The sequence below is a fragment of the Nicotiana attenuata genome, chromosome 3 (genome assembly GCF_001879085.1).
Source record: "Nicotiana attenuata strain UT chromosome 3, NIATTr2, whole genome shotgun sequence".
Taxonomy (NCBI): domain Eukaryota; kingdom Viridiplantae; phylum Streptophyta; class Magnoliopsida; order Solanales; family Solanaceae; genus Nicotiana; species Nicotiana attenuata.
In genome coordinates, this window is record NC_031991.1 from 9,773,336 (window position 1) to 9,792,012 (window position 18,677).

Consider the following 18,677-nt stretch of genomic DNA (forward strand, 5'->3'; position numbering starts at 1 on the left):
CAAACAATAGAATTACAACTACTACACGGAAGCGTATAATTTAGACTAAATACACGTCAATGAAGAAGCAAGAAATTACTAAGCATGTTGCATAGAGTTCAGATAAGCAATTAAGACACGTAGACATGTTGTTCTAAACTAAACGGGATAATGACATATGCTAGTGTAGCTCAGTTAAAGGAAAAACATATATTTTACTTAATGAAAACGGATTTTTTCAACAAATAGCTCGTGTACGCGCTCGTCACCTCACGTACACGGCGCTCATATATCAAATAGTACCAAATCCTAAGAGGAGTTCCCCCACACAAGGTTAGGCAAGCCACTTACCTCGAACCAAGCTCAAATCAATCCTTAACAATACTCTTCCCACGAATATCCGACTCTGAATGGCGCAGATCTAGCCAACATCAATTACATAACATAAATATAACTACAAGGAACTAATCTAGCTAATGAAATCAAAGTTAAAGCAAGAAATTGGAAAAATCGCCCAAAAGCCTCCCCGAACCCACATCCCAGAATCGGGTAAAAGTCACAAATTATGACCATCCATTCACTCACGAGTTCACTCGTACCAAAATTATCCAAATCTGGTGTCTAAATCCCAATCAAAACTCAGAAATTCGGTAGAAGAACTTTCCCCCCATTTTCCCAACTTTTCACCCAAATTCCTTAATTTAATGAAGAAAACAACTATGGATTAATGAAATATAACCAAAAACGAGTTAGGAATCGTTACCCCAAAGCTTCCTCTGAAAATCCCTCAAAGAATCGCCAATTTCCGAGCTCTCAAGTCCAAATGAAGAATGAATTCAAAACACTCGAAATTCTCTCTTTTCTGCCCAGCGAAATCGCTTCTGCGAAGCTTCAACCGCACCTGCAGTACCGCACCTGCAGGAAAGACATCGCAGGTGCAAAACTCACTTATGAAGGCTGGGTCCGCATCTGCGGAAAATGGGGCCGCACCTGCGTGCGCGCTCCTGCGGAATCTGTCCGTTTCTACGGTCCTACGCCGCATAGGCTCATCTGCGGGCATCGCAGATGCTGTGCTAACCTCGCACCTGCGATCCCTGGCCAAGTCTCCAAACTTCGCATCTGCGCTCTCCACTCCGCATGTGCGATCCCGTACCTGCGGTCTCCCCAACGCAGGTGTGAAAACATAAGAAGCCTGATCACTTCAGCAACAACTCAACTTCAATCTTTGATCTGTCAAGCACCAGAACCTCACCCAAGGCCTCCGGAACCTCAACCAAACATACCAACCAATCCTAAAACACCATAAGAACTTAGTCGAGCCCTCAAATCACATCAAACAATGCTAAAATCACTAATCTCCCTCCAAATCAAACTGAAAGAACTTGAAACTTCCAAATTCGACAACCGATGCGAAACCAACCAAACCACGTCCGAATGACCTCAAATTTTGCACACAAGTCATATTCAACACTACAGACCTACTCCAACTTCCGGAATCAGATTTTGATCCTGATATCAAAAATTTCACTATCGGCCCAAAACTCCAAAAATTCGACTTTCGCTATTTCAAGCCTAAATGAGCTACGGACCTCCAAAACACAATCCCGACACGCCCCTGAGCCCGACATCACCCAACAGAGCTAACGGAATCGACGAAACTCTATCCCAGAGTCGTCTTTACATAGTTCCGACCACGGTCCAAATTCTAAGACTTAAGCCTCCGTTCAGGGACTAAGTGTCCCGAACACTTCCAATAAACCAAAATGAAACCTTCCGTCAAGTCACAATAGCAGAAATAGATACAGGGGAAGCAGTAAATAGGGGATCAGGGCTCTAACTCTCAAAATGACCAGACTGGTCGTTACATCCTCCCCTTTTAAAATAATTGTTCGTTCTCGAACGAGCATGGAGACATACCTGAAGTGGTGAAAAGATGAGAATAATGGCTGCGCATATCCTGCTCGATCTCCCAAGTCGCCTCCTCGACCGGCTGATCCCGCCACTGAACCTTTACTGATGCAATGTTATTTGACCTCAACATTCGATCCTGCCTGTCCAAAATAGCCACCGGCTCCTCAACATAGATCCTTGTCCAACTGGACTGAGCTGAAATCCAACACGTGAGACGGATCGCTGTGATAGCTCCGGAGCATCAAAACATCAAATACCGGATGGACTCCTGCTAGGCTGGGAGGTAAGGCAAGCTCATAAGCAACCTCCCCAACTCGTCGCAACACCTCAAAGGGACTGATAAACCTTGGGCTCAGCTTGCCCCTCTTTCCGAACCTCATAACGCCCTTCATAGGCGAAACCCGGAGTAGGACCCGCTCTCCAACCATGAATGCAATATCGCGAACCCTCTGGTCCACATAACTCTTCTGTCTGGACTGGGCCGTGGGAAGCTTATCCTGAATCACCTTAACCTTCTCCAAGGCATCCTCAATCAAGTCTGTACCCATTAATCTGGCCTCGGCCGGCTCAAACCAACCCACTGGGGACCGACACCGCCTACCATACAAAGCCTCAAACGGTGCAATATGAATGTTGGACTAATAACTGTTGTTGTAGGCAAACTCCGCAAGTGGCAAGAAACTGATCCCAAGAACCTCCAAACTCTATCACACACGCATAGCATATCCTCAAGAATCTAAATAGTATGCTCAGACTGCCCGGTTGTCTGAGGGTGAAATGTTGTGCTCAACTCCACCCGAGTACCCAACTCATGTTGTACGCCTCTCCAGAACCGTGATGTACATTGCGTACCCCCGTCAGAGATGATAGATACCGTCACGCCATGAAGTCTGACAATCTCCCGGATATAAACTCGAGCCAGCTGCTCAGAAGAATAGGTAATCATCACAGGAAGGAAGTGAACTGACTTGGTCAGTCTATCCATAATCACCCAAGCTGCATCAAACTTCCACTGAGTCTGTGGGATCCCAACAACGAAATCTATAGTGATCCGCTCCCATTTCCACTCCGGGATCTCTAACTTCTGAAGAAATCCAATCGGTCGTCGATGTTCATACTTCACCTGTTGGCAATTTAGACACCGAGCAACATACTCCACTATGTCCTTCTTCATCCTCCTCCACCAGTAATGCTGCCTCAATTCCTGATACATCTTTGCGGCACCCAGATGAATAGAGTACCGCGAGCTATGAGCCTCCTAAAGAATAAACTCACGCAAACCGTCCACATTAGGCAGACATAGCCTGCCCTGCATCCTCAATGCACCATCATCCTCAATAGTGACCTCCTTAGCATCACCGTGCTCTTAAGGACAAGCAGATGGGTGTCATCATATTTGTTACATCTCGCGTTTTCGTACGTTAAAAGTTTCGTCTATTGTTAATTGACGTAGACTCGGGAATGAGATTATCTTGAGATTAACGTATTTATGCTATTTATAATAAGCGATAAGTAAGTGTCATGAAGGGTACACGAATTAAAGAAAAAGAGTTTCCTTGAAGGTTGCCGATTTGGGATAAAATACGGGTCGAGCAATAATACCCGATATTTATGGACTAATACCATACAAGGTACCATATGACCATGACAGTATGATGTATAAAGTGTATTAAAAATCAGTAGAATTTTAAGTAAATTGAGATAATTCTTAATCATGCGGGTAATTGGTTAGTTACCGAGTAACAAGACATTACCTAATTAAGTAAAGAGGCCCTCTGGTAGGTGAACGACGTTTTCTCTCTATCCTCCAGGGCAATAGAAATCTAATTATACCCAGAGTACCCATCCAGAAAGCAAAAGTCAGACCTCCCTGCCAATCTATCTATCAATGAATGGTAGTGGGAAATGGTCCTTCCTGGTAGCCAAGTTCAACTTCCTGTAATCCATACAGATTCTCCAACCTGTGACTGTTCATGTAGAGGTTCATAATAGGTGAATTTGACTATAATCACACCGTAAATAATCACCTTCTTGTGTAGTTTTAATGCTAAAAGTGATGACAAAATGTTGTTATTAGTGCTTTTCATGATTTGTAAGTGATATATGTATAAGGAAGGCTAAGGAGCAGTTTTGGAGTTAAAAGTGATGAAAAAGAGGCCAACTGTGAAATTTCCCAAGTGAACCAGGCAAAACAGGCCGAAGAATTCAGAATACTGGATCCGCCGCGGTTCCACCACGACCGCGGCAGAACCGCGGTGGGAAGCAGCTGCAGAAGTTGTGAGAATCGCGAGGGTGTTTGGCCGCGGTTCTACCGCGACCGCGGCAGAACCGTGGCAGGCGCAGAAACTTCGGGGACCAAAGTGTCAATTACGGGATTTTTAGAACTAAACCCTATTTAAAATATTAGACTTCGCCCAAGAGAGGCATGTATTGTTTTTTAAGGTTTCTTAGCAGGGAAAACCATTGTGAGAGAATACTCTAAACATCTTTCTTCTTTTCTTTTGATTTTTATGATGAATTCAATCTTAGTTTATTTTCCCATAGCCATGAGTAGCTAAATTCCTTGTCTAAGGCGTTGATGGAACCTATTGGGTGATGAACTTCTTGTTTATGTGAATACCAATTGCTAGTTTAATCTCTATTTGTTCAACTTCGTGTTCGTTGTAGTTAATTGACAGGATCCTCAATTAGCTGTGCCTATTTAGTGTGCATAACTTGGAAAAGAGTGCATATTTAGGGTATTGTTGAACAACACCACTCCTAGATTATTAGAGGAATCTATAATTGCGGGTTTAAAGGCGGGATTAGGGATAACGAAGCCTTGGGTGTAATCTAAAGAGAATTGTGCTAAATAAAGTAAGCTAGTGTATCTCGGGAGAGTGCAATAGTAGATTACTGTGATTACTCAGGAGAGATTTGCGGTAAGATTAGCGTTCATGATTGATAGAGATGCGTGGGGAAATTTGTATGAGCATAAACAGAAGGGATTCCATCAATAGGGGAAATTATTGCCTTGGCTTTTCCTCATAATTGTTTACAACCTTATTAATTTAGTTACAGCCATTTAGTCACTTGCAAGCTAGTTGTTAAAGAACACTCAACCGAGATTTGAATATTTGGGAAGCTGGTTCTGAAGAATTAGTGGGTCTGAAGATAGTGGTTGATAGGTTAACTCTCTGAGGATTCGACCCTGGGCGTAATACTCGGGTTATATTTGCAACGTCCGCAGAGTCCTTTTTATAAGGCATAGTTGGGCGTGATCAAATTTTGGCGCCCAATCCCAAAACACATTACGGACTTGCTCGAGGCTTCAAATCATATCAAACAACGCTAAAATCATGGATTACACCCCAATTCAAGCTTTATGAACTCTAAAATTTCAAACTTCTATTTTCCGATGTTTAAACCTATCAAATCACGTCCGATTGAGCTCAAATTTTTGCACACAAGTCATATTTGATATTACAGACCTACTCCAACTTCCGGAATTGGATTCCGACCCCGATATCAAAAAGTCAACCTCCGGTCAAACTCCTCAAAAACCTTCAAATTTCTATCTTTAGCCAAGTGGCTTCAAAATGGTCTACGGACCTCTGAATTCACTTCCGATCGCGCTCCCAACTCCAGAATCACCATACGGAGCTACTCCCAGTCTCGAAATTCCAAATGGACATTGATAACACCGAAATGCTCTTCAAACCAAACTTATGAAATTCCTTCTAAAATGCTAACTTCCACAATAGGCGTCAAAACGCTCCCGGGTTATCCAAAATCCGCACCGGGCATACGCCCAAGTCCGGAATCATCATACGAACCTGCTGGAACCTTCAGATCCCGATTCCGAGGTCGTTTACTCAAAATTTCAATCGTAGTTCATTCTTTCAACTTTAAGATCCCGAAATAAGAATTCTCTTCTCAAATCAACTCTGGACTTCCCGAAATTCAATTCCGACCACGCGTACAAGTCATAATACCTGAACTGAAGCTGTTCGTGGCCTCCGACAGTTGAACGGAGCGCTGGGACTCAAAACGACCTGTCGGGTCGTTACATGTACACCATCAAGAGAGAAACACGAGAGAATGAACCAAGGGGGATGGATCCATATCCACACTCAAGCACAACCAATTCAACGTACTTCCAACCTGACGTGGTCACGGGCTCAATATCATAATCCGCTCTGTGTAGTCACTGGCATAACAGTACAATCCGTCCGGTGTGGTCAAAGGCATAACAATACAATCCGCCCGGTGCACACAAGCATAACAACAAAATCCGCCCAGCGTAGTCAACGGCATAACAACACAATCCACCTGGCATGGTCACATGCATCCAGTCCAATCATATTACACATGAGCAAATAAACAAGAATAATGTATGCGATGAATGAATAAAAGATCGCATGCTCCTTGATTGGAATAAATGACGTGTTAAAGTGTAGGCATGTGCAAAATGTGCTATCATAGCTTAAATCGGCAATTTCATCATAGAATAACATTTATCAAGTTCATTCAGCGATTAAACATCTATGTAGCCTCAAACACGGCTCAAATAGTTCACAAAATGTTACAAATATGAGAAACACCATAGCTTAATTCTTAACAGTCAATTATATACGTATCATAGCCTAAGTGCAATCCGAGCATGGATAAATACCCCCCGGTGTTAGCACTTGAGTTCAAACCCCGCACATGTGCGCTCCCATAGCACGTAGCTATCACAAATAATTCAACCAACTAGTGCCTTAACCAAGCTTAGATAAGATACTTACCTCAAGCAAACCAAATCCCCCCCCCCCCCAACAAGCCCTTCCCGCGTGTATCAACCTCCAAAAGTCTCGAATCTAGCCAAAATAACGTAATGCTATCAATAAAAGCTATAGTAATTAATCCCAAATGACAAAGCTAAGATCTTTAAGCAAAATCAAAAAGTCAACCCAAAAAGTCAACTCGGGCCCGCACCTCGAATCCAACAAAATTCTCAAATTTCGAACACCCATTCAATTATGAATCCAACCATACCAAAATCATCCAATTCCAACCACAAATCGCACCTCAAATCTTTAAATTTCACTCTCCAATAACATAGTCCAAAAATTCTCAAATTCTAACTTAGATTCATGAAAAATAGGTATAATAATCAATGGGAATTCAATATTCATGGACAATAGTGATTAAAAGTCACTTACCTCTTCAATCTAGGTGGAAACCCCTCTAAAATCGCCCTAGTCCGAACTTTAAATCCCAAAAATAAGAAAAATAACTAAACCCTTCGATATTTAAACACTGCCAGCGATCTCGCTTCTGCGACTCAAACTACCGCATCTGCGATTCCGCTTTGCGGAAAAAAACTCTCTTCTGCGAAGGCTACTAAGAATCCGACCAGCCGCATCTGTGCCCAAAATCCCGCACATGCAAGACTGCTTTTGTGGTACCTCGCCCGCACCTGTGAATCGGTTTTCGCATCTGTGACCAAGGCCAAGCCATCTCACTCCGCACTTGCAGACTCGAAAAACCAACGCATCTGCGATCCTCACATACTCTTCTTCATTACGCACCTGGGACTAAGACGTCGCACCTGCGGTCAATCCCACCGCAAGTGTGAACGCACCAAATGCTTGAACCTTAAGCATTTCTCCAAAGTACAACCAAGCTCCGCCAACCATCCAAATCACACCTGAGCTCCCCCTCCCCCCCCCCCCCGGACCCCATCCAAACATACCAATATATCGTAAAACATGATACGAACTTAGTTTAAGCCTCAAATAACATCAAACAACATTAAAATCACGAATCGCACCCCATTAAACTATATTGAAACTAATGAATTTCCAACTTCTAAAACCAACGCCGAAACCTATCTAACCAACTCCATTTGACCTCAAATTTTGCACACAAGTCATAAATGACACAACAGACCTGTTCCAACTTCCAGAATCAATACTTGAGCCCGGTATCAACAAAGTTAACTCTCGATCAAACTTCTCAACCTTCCAAACCTTCAACTTTCTAACTTTCTCCAATTTAAGCCGAAACGATTTACAGACCTCCAAATCCAAATCCGGACATATGCCTAAGTCCAAAATCACCATACAAAGCTATTGGAACCATCAAAACTTTATTCTGGAGCCGTTTACACAAAAGTCAACATCCGATCAATTCATTCAACTTAAGCTTCCAACCTTGGGACAAAGTGTCCCAATTCGCTCTGAAACATCTCCGGAACCAAACCAACTACCTCGGCAAGTCACGTAACTACTAGTTAACATAAAATAAGCAATAAAAATGGAAGCTGAACTACAATACACAAGACGATCGGTTGGGTAGTCACAATGAGGGATCAAATAACTAGCTATTGGAGTAGCGGGTGATGTCTGAGGTATAGCCAGTAATAAGATCCTCATGTTAGTAGTGAATCCTTTCTGAATGTGATCGGATTTTTACATAGAACTTTAGAATAACCTTAATAGGTTTGAAATATATTGTATCTCTTAATGCTCGCAGGTCGCACGAACTACTTGTCTGTATGAATTAAGTTTGTTATTTATTCATGATACTGGTTTTGAGTTCCAACCCATCATGAGCGAAGTGGGAGATGTCGGGTATTGAATTCGGATACCGGGTCACTCTATGATGATGACCCAACCCATTTGGAGAGATATAGAATTTGGAAATAAAATAACTTCTTTGGAGAAATTACTACACGTTTAGGTGTAGTTAAGAGCAACTTTCCCATAGCAGTTAATTCCTTTTTCTTTTAAAACTGATTTTGGTCTTCTTATTGAGATGGGTAAGAACGAACAATGAAAAAGAATTACTCTCCCTTCCTCATTCATCTTCTTCTTCCTTAACAAAGAATATTTCTCTTCTTCATTTTAAAATACACAAAGAGATGCATTTAGTTTGTGGAACTAAACATTATTTTCCAAGAGAATCAAAGTTAGACTTAGGGAAAATTTTCTGGATTGTGATCTTACTCCACTATGTAAAAGGTACATGATTCTAATTCATGTTCTTACTATTTCAATTAACATTTTAGCCAAAATCTCAGTCGTGATAAAATAAGAAGATACAGAAGAACATGTAGAATTTGCTTCCAATAACTCTATACCTTCTTTTCCAAACATTTAAAGCCTCTTTACAAACACCAAAATCTATTCAAAAAAAAAAAGTGAAGATGAGATCGATCTCAAGAAGAGGAGGTGTTATTTAAGAGTTAATGTGGCTTCATTGTCACCCCCCCCCCCCCCCGAAACTGGAGTGCGACGTGATGACACTGGACCAACCTAACCCATCGAGCGAACTCTGTTCTAATTAGCTAAAGGTCTAAATTGAACATCATACTCAAGAAAGTCATAAATAAGTCTTTAAGATTACTAAATTCTAATATAAGCGTTGACATATTTGAAAAACTATACCCACTAGCAAGTCATGAGCCTCTGCTGAAAATCAGAGTATATAAGCATACAAGAATTTTTCTGGAATAATATAAAAGTCAAATGACAATTAAAGATCTAAAAAGGGCACCAACATCGATAGAAATAGTCAACGATTTACAAGGTGATTCTACTGATCTACTTCTAGTCACATACAAACTCAACGCCTGCCACATGATGTCGACATAAACGGGCTAAGTACCATCAAATAATATCCAAAAGTCACACTGACAGCCCCCTAAGTGAAGAATAAGATTAGCATGGGCTATATTATAAATATAACAAAATATAACAAGTAGAGCAGGTAATCCACCAAATACACATTAAATAATCTGTAAACTAAAATTGATTATGAAAACTGAATTTAAACTGATAACTGAAAATTAAAATTGCATTTATATTTAATAACTGAAACTAAAGCTGAATGTTGAGTCTAAAATTGTTATATGAATTAAGGCTAAAAATTAAATTATGTTCTTAAAGAGATAACTTTTTAAAAAGATTTACATATAGCGGCCTTGCATACAACTGAGAACATATGGGGGGAATGTTAAAGCTATTATAGGCCTTTAATTATGCTTACTCAAGCTCAACCATATGTGGGGCCAGAGTTGCTCAATCAAGTTCAACCAATCGGAGCGCGTGAGTAGGGCTTCTGATTATGCTCGCTCAAGCTCAACCCATATATGGGACCATCAAGTATCTCAATCAAGCTCCACATATATGAGCACGCGAGCACCTGCAAGCATGAGGTAGCTAACTCTGACTACCGTGGAGCTCATACTCGGGGAGGTTGGATACTTCTCTCTTTTTGGATGTGATCATAGTAATCTGAACTGAAATCTTGAGAAGTACAAGCAATTTCACATGAATAAAAAATCACAACACACCACTATAAACTAATCATCTTATGATTAATCTAAAATGAAGGTCTGAGCAATACAAGTAACTTCTTATGAGTTAACAATTGCACATAAATAATTGCAACAAGTCATACTATCTAAGTTTTTCTATCATAAATGTTTTCAATTGTAATTATATATAGCAAACAAGCAAATTTAATATGTGCATTTTAATCTAGCCCTTGACTTAGAGAAGAAATTTCAACTCACCTCAAAGCGATGTTCAACTTGCTTTCTTCAACCAATCTGACCTGTCAATTTATCTGAATATTCCACAACATTCAATCTACATTTAAGATTATACAAATTATCAATCTTATCTATCTAGTTCAATAATTACAAGTTTGGACCAGTTCTTATATCACAACTGCCAAAATTCTTATATTTAATTGGACTTATGATATGGGAATTGAGTTTTATGTCCATGCTAATATGTTATTGTCCCATGAGATAATTTAGGATGATCTTCGTTATCTATTCCATCCAACTATACCAAACAATCCTTCTTTCATAAAGCTTCATACTAGCCTTTAATGATTTTTTACTATTTCGCTATCAACTTTATTAATACTTGTAGTTAATGCTCTCTATACACTTTAACAATAGTAATTTAACAAGATAAAACATCGAAAATTACCTTTGGGGGTGATTCTCTTAATCAGAATCCTTTAGGGTTCCTGATAGGTTCTCTTGATCCCTATCAAAATTCATGATCTTGATGTTAGATTTCATATTACGTTCTGTCAAACACTCAGTCTTGCTAAAAAGTACTTAGCTCCATAGTAAGAGTGTTCAAAAGAGACTCTTGGAGTCGTGTCCTATACTTACAAGATGAGAAGAATGGCCTAATTCACATTTTGGAATCTTTTATAGGACTGGACGTGGCACTATCTCGGGACCATAGCGGCTAAAAAGTGCCAGAACTTCTGCGGCTAGCGCTATCATGGCGCTATAATGATCGGATGATGCAAATATTTAAGACTATATTCATGACCCGAGCCTTCAACCTCCAAGACATTATTAATACATTTGGGATGCTTCGACCATGTCATTAGACTCTTAACTAGCGTAGTTAAAGTTTAAGAATCCACGGAACATTACATTAATCGTATCTTCATCATTCTCCTAGATCATAATCATCTTGTTTCTCAACATTGTCATGAAAGCCTGCATTGTCATAGCCTCAAGATCCTCTTTAGCAACTTTATCGGCCTCCTCATTGCCATCATTTTCACTATCTTTTACTACCTCATCACCACCTTTTATTGCCTTATGAGGATCACCTTCATTGTATTAAGTTTGAGGGATTGCCGTAACTCATCCTTGATTATCTCAGCAACTTCATTACACTTCTAGTTGACTTCACTACTGAACTAGACAAAGAAGCTTTTCTCATCATGGGGAGCAACTCCATTGCCTTCTATCCATTGTATTGTGGAAGTAATACGTTTTGTAGGTCGTCCATCTTCAAGAAAAGTACGGGTCTTCGAGAGCTTTGTATTCTCACATAAGGATTTGGATTGAATTAGAAAGTGATAGTACAACCAGATTTTGCATCTTTATAGTCTCCCACTTCCATTGAAGTTATAAACTTAAAAAATCCCAATCCTCTGCAGTATTTTTACCCTTTTGTTATTCTTAATTTTGATGTGATAATACTTTTGTTACATTGTTGTTTTAATTTATTCTTTTCACTTATTTCTTATCTATATGACATAAACTAATCTGGTTGATTTATATTACTTAGTTCTTTAGGTAGATTTTAAGCTGGTAAATTTATTAAATTATCATAGCAATTATCTGATTTTGTACACAACTGATTTTGATTTCTAGATTTTTCTGTATGTCTTTTTGCACTAGGTTTTAACTTAGGATTTGATGTTCCCACTTTAAAAAATCTTTATATGCTAGTAAAGATTATTTTTAATTCTTCTATTGATTCTCTTAACTTATGAATTAATATAGGTAAAGACTCTTTATCTAGTATTAACTGTTAAATATTGATAAAGTAATTATTATTTAATCTGTTTCATCAATATCTAGCGAGGACATTATCTGAAAAGGAATTAAAGTCGAGGTCTCTTGGCTACAAGTTGTCAGATTATTTTCTAAGATTAATATGACTTAAAGAATTCAAGATTGCATCTCATCTTTTGATATTTTTGTTCTATTTTTCTTTAAATGCCGTTCTTTCTTCTAGTGAATAATTTTATCTATACCATTGACTTTTAATATTATTTTTTGGTTTAACCCATAATATTTTTAAATATTTTCTATTAGGTTCAAACTCTTCATCTGATGTAATCATCATCAAAAAATCATATTTTTCTTCTATTTTTGACTGGCGCAGTTCACTAAGAATTGGACCGCGGCGCAGTTCACTAAGAATTGGACTTTCAGGTCTAACTATTCTTACTGGTTCATATTTAACTTTGGGCATTGTTCAGTTGAATTCTTTCTATTAATAAAACTTTGCTATATAATAAGTGCAGTTTTTTGTCTGAAAAATTAACATAAAATATGATCATGATTAGTAGAGTAAGAACTTACTAGCATCGAGTATTTACATTAAATTAGTATATATTTATATATAATTTTTTATTTTATTAAATTACTTAATCATGCAACTTGATATGCCTTAAAACACCCCAATATGGTAATTTTTTTACCATTCTTAAGCCATCTAATTGTTCATGCCAAGACCTTGCCACTAAATTATTAATAACATCCTTTTCACTCGATCTTCTATCAAAATAGAACCTTCCTTTCTTCCTAATAGGGCTAAGTTCAATATTAAGTAAGAGCGCAGAAGGATCTGACGCCTCCGTATTTAGATGAGTTACGTGAGCTAATGGACATTCCGATTAGAGAATACCCCTATCTAATCTCTTGAATAATTTCATCATTTTCCCTAAAACGCCATCATGTCCGGGGTTTCCCTTTAAATCCTAAATTTTCTACCCCTAAATTCAATATGAAATTCTAGTTTCTAGTCTCCAAAATTTGATAAACAACAGCTAAAAATAAACATAAATTAGATTTAGTATATATTTACATATAAAGTTTTCATTTTATTAAATTAATAAATGGTGCAAGTTGATGCTTTACAATACTCCAAATGTGGTAAGTTTTTACCATTATTAGGACGACCAAAACTTCTAATCTTAATAAACTACCAAAAATGTATTTTAGTTGAATTTATTTACTAAATTGCCATCTCGTCGATTCTCCGCCCCGCCGTCGGCCGCCACCCACCTCTCCGTCATGTCAGTTCAGAGATTCTCCCTATCAAAGCTCCGTCGTTGCTCTCATAATTTACCGGAAATATCCTTTCTCCACACTGTCACTTCTTCAGACTCTCATACTAAAACCTCAAACCCTTCCAATCACTATCGCCGCAACAACCATGGCCACCGCCGGCACCCCCACTTTCTCGACTCGTTATTACCGTCGCACCCGCAACTTTATGGACCGCACAGTGTTTCCTTCTGCCGTTCGTTCTCTACTCGCGACTGGCGAGTTGGTGATATCGGTGACTCGGTGATGACTCAGTATGAGAACACGGACTTGTCATTGATCGAAGAAAATGTTAGTGGAAGTGTTGAGGATTCAATTCTCCCAGTACGTGCCTTGATATCGTTGCTGGATGGTTATCATGACCTCACTGGCTTCCCTTGGTAAAATTATTTTTGAGCACCTTTAGATTTGTTTTTTTGAATTTCAGAAATTCTAAGTTTTAAAATTTGTAGTTTAAATATGCGTTGTTCATTGATACAGTAAGGTGAAAAGAGCTATTATGTACAGTGTAAAATGCATATACAGAAGTTAAGCAAACAATGCAGAAAATGCTTTTTTTATGCATTAAAGCGCTAATAGAAGAGAATTGTATCTTGTAAATTGTGATATATGGTGCAAAATGTGTCATATTGCTGGAAGTTTGTCTATGATAAGGGACTGCATGATTTGGAAAGGAAAATATAAGGGCCTGCATTAGGCTTTTGGTGGTAGTAGAGATAGGTGCATGTCAAGAGTAAATTGTGGCACTAAACATTTCTTTTCGCTTGCGCTCTGCTTACAACCGTTGAAGATGATCTAATGTGTAACTTGTTGTCATGTTATTGGAAATTTTTGTCATTAAGAGCCAGGATTAGGCTTTCGATACTAGTACAAGTAGTTGCATGCTGTTGTTCACTTGTAAAAATGGATTCCAGTGGATGCCTACTTATGTCATACTATCTTCTATCTAGCCAAATATTTTACTGTCTACTTTTTGGTGGGAGGAAGTGGTTTGTTCAAAATTTAATCATTGGATACTTCGGGGACCATGCATATTTTCTTTGTGAACTTTATGCCTTTGGTTTTACCAGGTTTTTGCTGGAGGTATATGCTGTTAACAGTAATACAATGTGAACTTTGTGCCTTAGGATTTACCAGGTTTGTACAAAAGGTTCTATGCTGTCGGCAGTAATTATCAAGTTGCTGTGTTTACAAAATTGGCTTAAGCAGCTTAATTCTGTACTTCACTGGTTTAGACCCACTCCATTTTGCTATATGGCCCACAAGGCCTGCGTTGTTCCTCAACCAAGAAAGAGAGTTATTGACAAAATTCCGTTTAAAAGCACATGGAACAGTCAATAATCTCTTAATCTTGTAGTTGTTTGTAATTTGTATTAAATCATAGTATATGGCCCATGACTTTAAAATAATGGTGTATGTACTTGGTTTGCAGGTGGATCATAATAGCTTCTTCAACAGTGGCTATGAGGCTGACATTGTTCCCATTTGTGATATTGCAACTCCACAAGTTGAAGAGGATTGGAGAGTTATTTCCTAAATGTGAGGCTTGGTTCTCAATACCGTTCGTTTTCCTTTAGCTGATGCTAACTTTGGAACTCAAAAAGTAGGATGGAGTGAATGAATGGGTGGACTTTTCCTTTTGATTGGAATTTCGGATAAAAAAATATTTCATTATTTCAACTTCAACTTGAAATATAATTTGTAAATCAATGTTTTCTTTACCATTTGATCCATTATTTCAGCTTCAACTTGAAATGGAGAATTTGAAGTTGGAAAACTGGTTTGAGGAGTATTTCAAGTGAAATAATGGTTCTTAATCACAAAACTTCAATTTTTTTCCAAGTGAAATTTAAGTCTGACACAACTTCAACTTCCAAATACTCTTTTTCAACTTCAACTTCAAATACACTCTTTTTTTCAACTTCAACCAAATATTGTCCAAATGCCTACTAGTATAAAAATCTTCAAAGAAGATGCTCATAGATTTGGATTAACTTGGTAAGATGCTGAGTGAGTTTGCCGCAAGAAGATGACAAGTTAATTTGCGAAATTAACTTGGTAAGATGCTCAGTGATTTTGCCACTAGAAGATGACAAATAAGATTCTCTTTTTTTAACAATTCAGTTCCTTATCATTTCTGCTCAAGATTCACAAAACAATAGAAATCTTAAATTTAATGTGTTTTATAGTTCTACTTCTTTCCTCCAAGTGCTTCAGTATCTATTCACCCTAGAGTAGATTCGTATACCTGCATTTTGTCATTTCATGTTTCTTGAGGTGCACTTGTTCAAAAAGAAAGTTATAGGGTCCCCAAGGGATGGCCTGATGGTTGAAGCATGGGATTAACAACCCAGACATTTTAGGTTCCAACACCAGCTATATCACTTGGTTTGAGCCCATCTGCTTCAGCCTTGATGGATGTATCTTGGGAAACCTATGCTTATGGACCGGACAAGTTGCCCTGTAGATTAGTTGAGGTGCTCTCAAGCTAGCCCACACACTGCTAATTATAAAAAGAAAAAACAGAACAACCATTATAACTTTGATGCTGCTGCTATTTTCTTTGTTGCTTCAAGAATCCATCTCATAATGACATGTCCAGCCTCCACAAAACAGATGAAAAAGAAAGAGTTAAAGAGGCTAGCCTAGTGAGTTGTTTGAGAAAATGGACATAGTATTTACCTCTTAATAGAGATGAATGCCCGGCAGAAGCTATTATTTTTCAACTGATCTTTCTTATGTATTTTTAAGTGCCTCCTCCATTCCCTCCGCCTATGTCAGGAAGGAGTTTAAGAGACCAACTTAAAATCTTTTTCAAGCAGAAACAAGAAGCAGGATGTCCTTCATTTTTTTGGTACTTCGCCTCTCTGGCAGTTCAGGTGATAATCCTTTCTATTTTATTATATCAAGTTAATTTGCTTTAGTACCTTTTATAAAATTCTGGATAACTATTTTTGATTGTACATTAAAATACAGTGAGGAAATTGTGACCTTTATTTGGGAGCCTAGTGTGCAGCAAAACCAAAACTTACGACAATTCAGTACTATCTGAGTGAATCCGAGATTTACTATTCCGATTTGTGATGCGATATTGTAATCATTATACTTTATGTGATTCATAAGAGTTTTGTCTTTAAATCCAAATTAAATTCAGTTATTCCATAGGTATTTCTAGTAGTCTTACTGTGTTAGGCCTTCAAGCTCTTCCCAACATAAGATGCTCTTATTTGTTTATCAAGTTAACGTATTTTACTTATGATCTATAAGACCTTCCCCTAGAGAATTTCTTGCAGGTTAGGTAGCGAATTATGACCGTGTTCTTGCTCTGCAAAATGCAACGATCTGCATATTAGGTGGTAGTGAGCCAAAAAAACAAAAATTGACTGGAATCTTGAATCGTGGTTATCTCATTTGAGTGGTCGATATATGTAGACAAAAATAAAATAAAATAAGAATAGTTGTATTCGGGATTGTGAAGATATTGTTCTTTAGTTAGTCTTCTGAAAAGGATCTTTTTATAGGATAAATTTCTAGAATGATTTCATTTGATTTATAGTGATGTTAAGTGGACAATATGTTTGTGTTAGTGCTTGTACAACCTTATTTCCTTCTTGGTTCCTAAAAGCGCTTGAGTCTTTTGGTCTTGTCAGAAGTTTGTATGAATTTTTAAATATTAGATTAATGCAGGTCTAAGTGGAATCACATGGTTGTGAAAATTCATATAGTTGATCCTGACTAGCTTGAAATTGAGACATAGACTAGTAATTGTTGCTATGTAGGTGCTATTACAGGCTGTTGGGAGTACCCCTGGTTATAGAAGTTGGTAAAAAAAGATTTAAGGGAGTGGAATGAGAACATTTATGGTGATTTAGAGAAAGTAAGAAAAAGAAACAGCTGTCAAGTGTCGAGAAAATTTACAAAGGCTGGAAGCAGGCAGGAAGAAAAGTTATGGTATCAGGTGAGGAAGAAATTGTTGAAAAATACTGTATTAAGAAGGGAAGGAGAACTTCAGGAAATTGCAAAAGCTGTAGGGAGATATCCTGGAGGCAAAAGTACCGGTGTTTATTGCTTCAGCAAGGAGGCAAGAATACAGTTTTTTTGGGGGGTATAGAGTATAGACATTCCCACCATTACAACAAGTGAAAGAGAACGGCTGCAAAGACCATTCACAGTGGAAGAGAATAGATTGAGGAAGCACCGACACATACTATGGAAACTAACCTCGGGACCTGATGATTATACAATGGAAGCATAAATGTTTTCCATGCATGAGGTCTTTCAAATTATGGGATCAAACTGGGTTTCTTGTTGTTGTTGAAGTCTTTCAAATGGGATAATGGATACTGTAAATTATTTCTACCAATATGAAGTCTTTCAGAAAAGCCTCTATGTAACAAACATTGCTCTTGTTCCGAAAAGGAATGATGTAGAAGAACTCAACGACTACAAACGAATTAGTTTGGTGGGAGGAAAATATAATATTATTGCAAAAACATTAACAGTAAGGTTGAAAAAGGTGATTGGGAAATTGATATCTGGTCTTTGGAATGTTTATATTCTCTGGCCTTTTGGTTTAAGATGACAGATGCATATGATGTCAACTCTTTACTTGAATTCCTTTGGAAAAATAAAAAACTCTCTACTTGAATTCCTCAACTCGCTAGATGTTTGAAACAGAGAAGGCTGGGCTATTTGTGTATAGCTGCACCTACTTGGTGCTATTCCTATGGAATAAAGATACTTTTACTTATCAAAAGTAATTGCTGTTGTTACTGCTTACAACAACAACAACAATACGCAGACCTTATCCCTACTCCAAGAGGGTAGAGAGGCTGTTTCCGATAGACCCCTCGGCTCAAGTAGACGAAAAAGACAATATATCAGTACCAACGACAACAGAGAAGCATAGAAATAATAACAGCATCATAAGTACCAAAAAATAAAAGAAAAATAATAACAATAACACGTAAGAAAGGCTCGGTACTATGAAAAGTGAGAAAAGTGTGGACACAACAATAACCACTAGCACTCTAGGATACAACCCTATCAGACTGGCCTCTCACCCGGTACGAAGTAGAAAAGAGCACCACTACCTCCTAACCTATAACCCTAATGCTACATCTCCACACCTTCCTATCAAGGGCCATGTCCTCGG

The 18,677-nt window shown here is 38.3% G+C and overlaps 1 protein-coding gene across 1 annotated transcript in view; it reads left to right on the plus strand.

Moving 5' to 3' along the window:
* Positions 13,368-18,677, plus strand: part of LOC109223291 (ALBINO3-like protein 2, chloroplastic) — a 38,674-nt gene continuing 33,364 nt past the window's right edge. Inside the window, exons 1-3 of the mRNA XM_019387546.1 lie at positions 13,368-13,902; positions 14,955-15,061; positions 16,274-16,401. Coding sequence (XP_019243091.1) covers positions 13,490-13,902; positions 14,955-15,061; positions 16,274-16,401 — 648 coding nt within the window. The 5' untranslated portion in view covers positions 13,368-13,489. The remainder of the gene's footprint in view (positions 13,903-14,954; positions 15,062-16,273; positions 16,402-18,677) is intronic.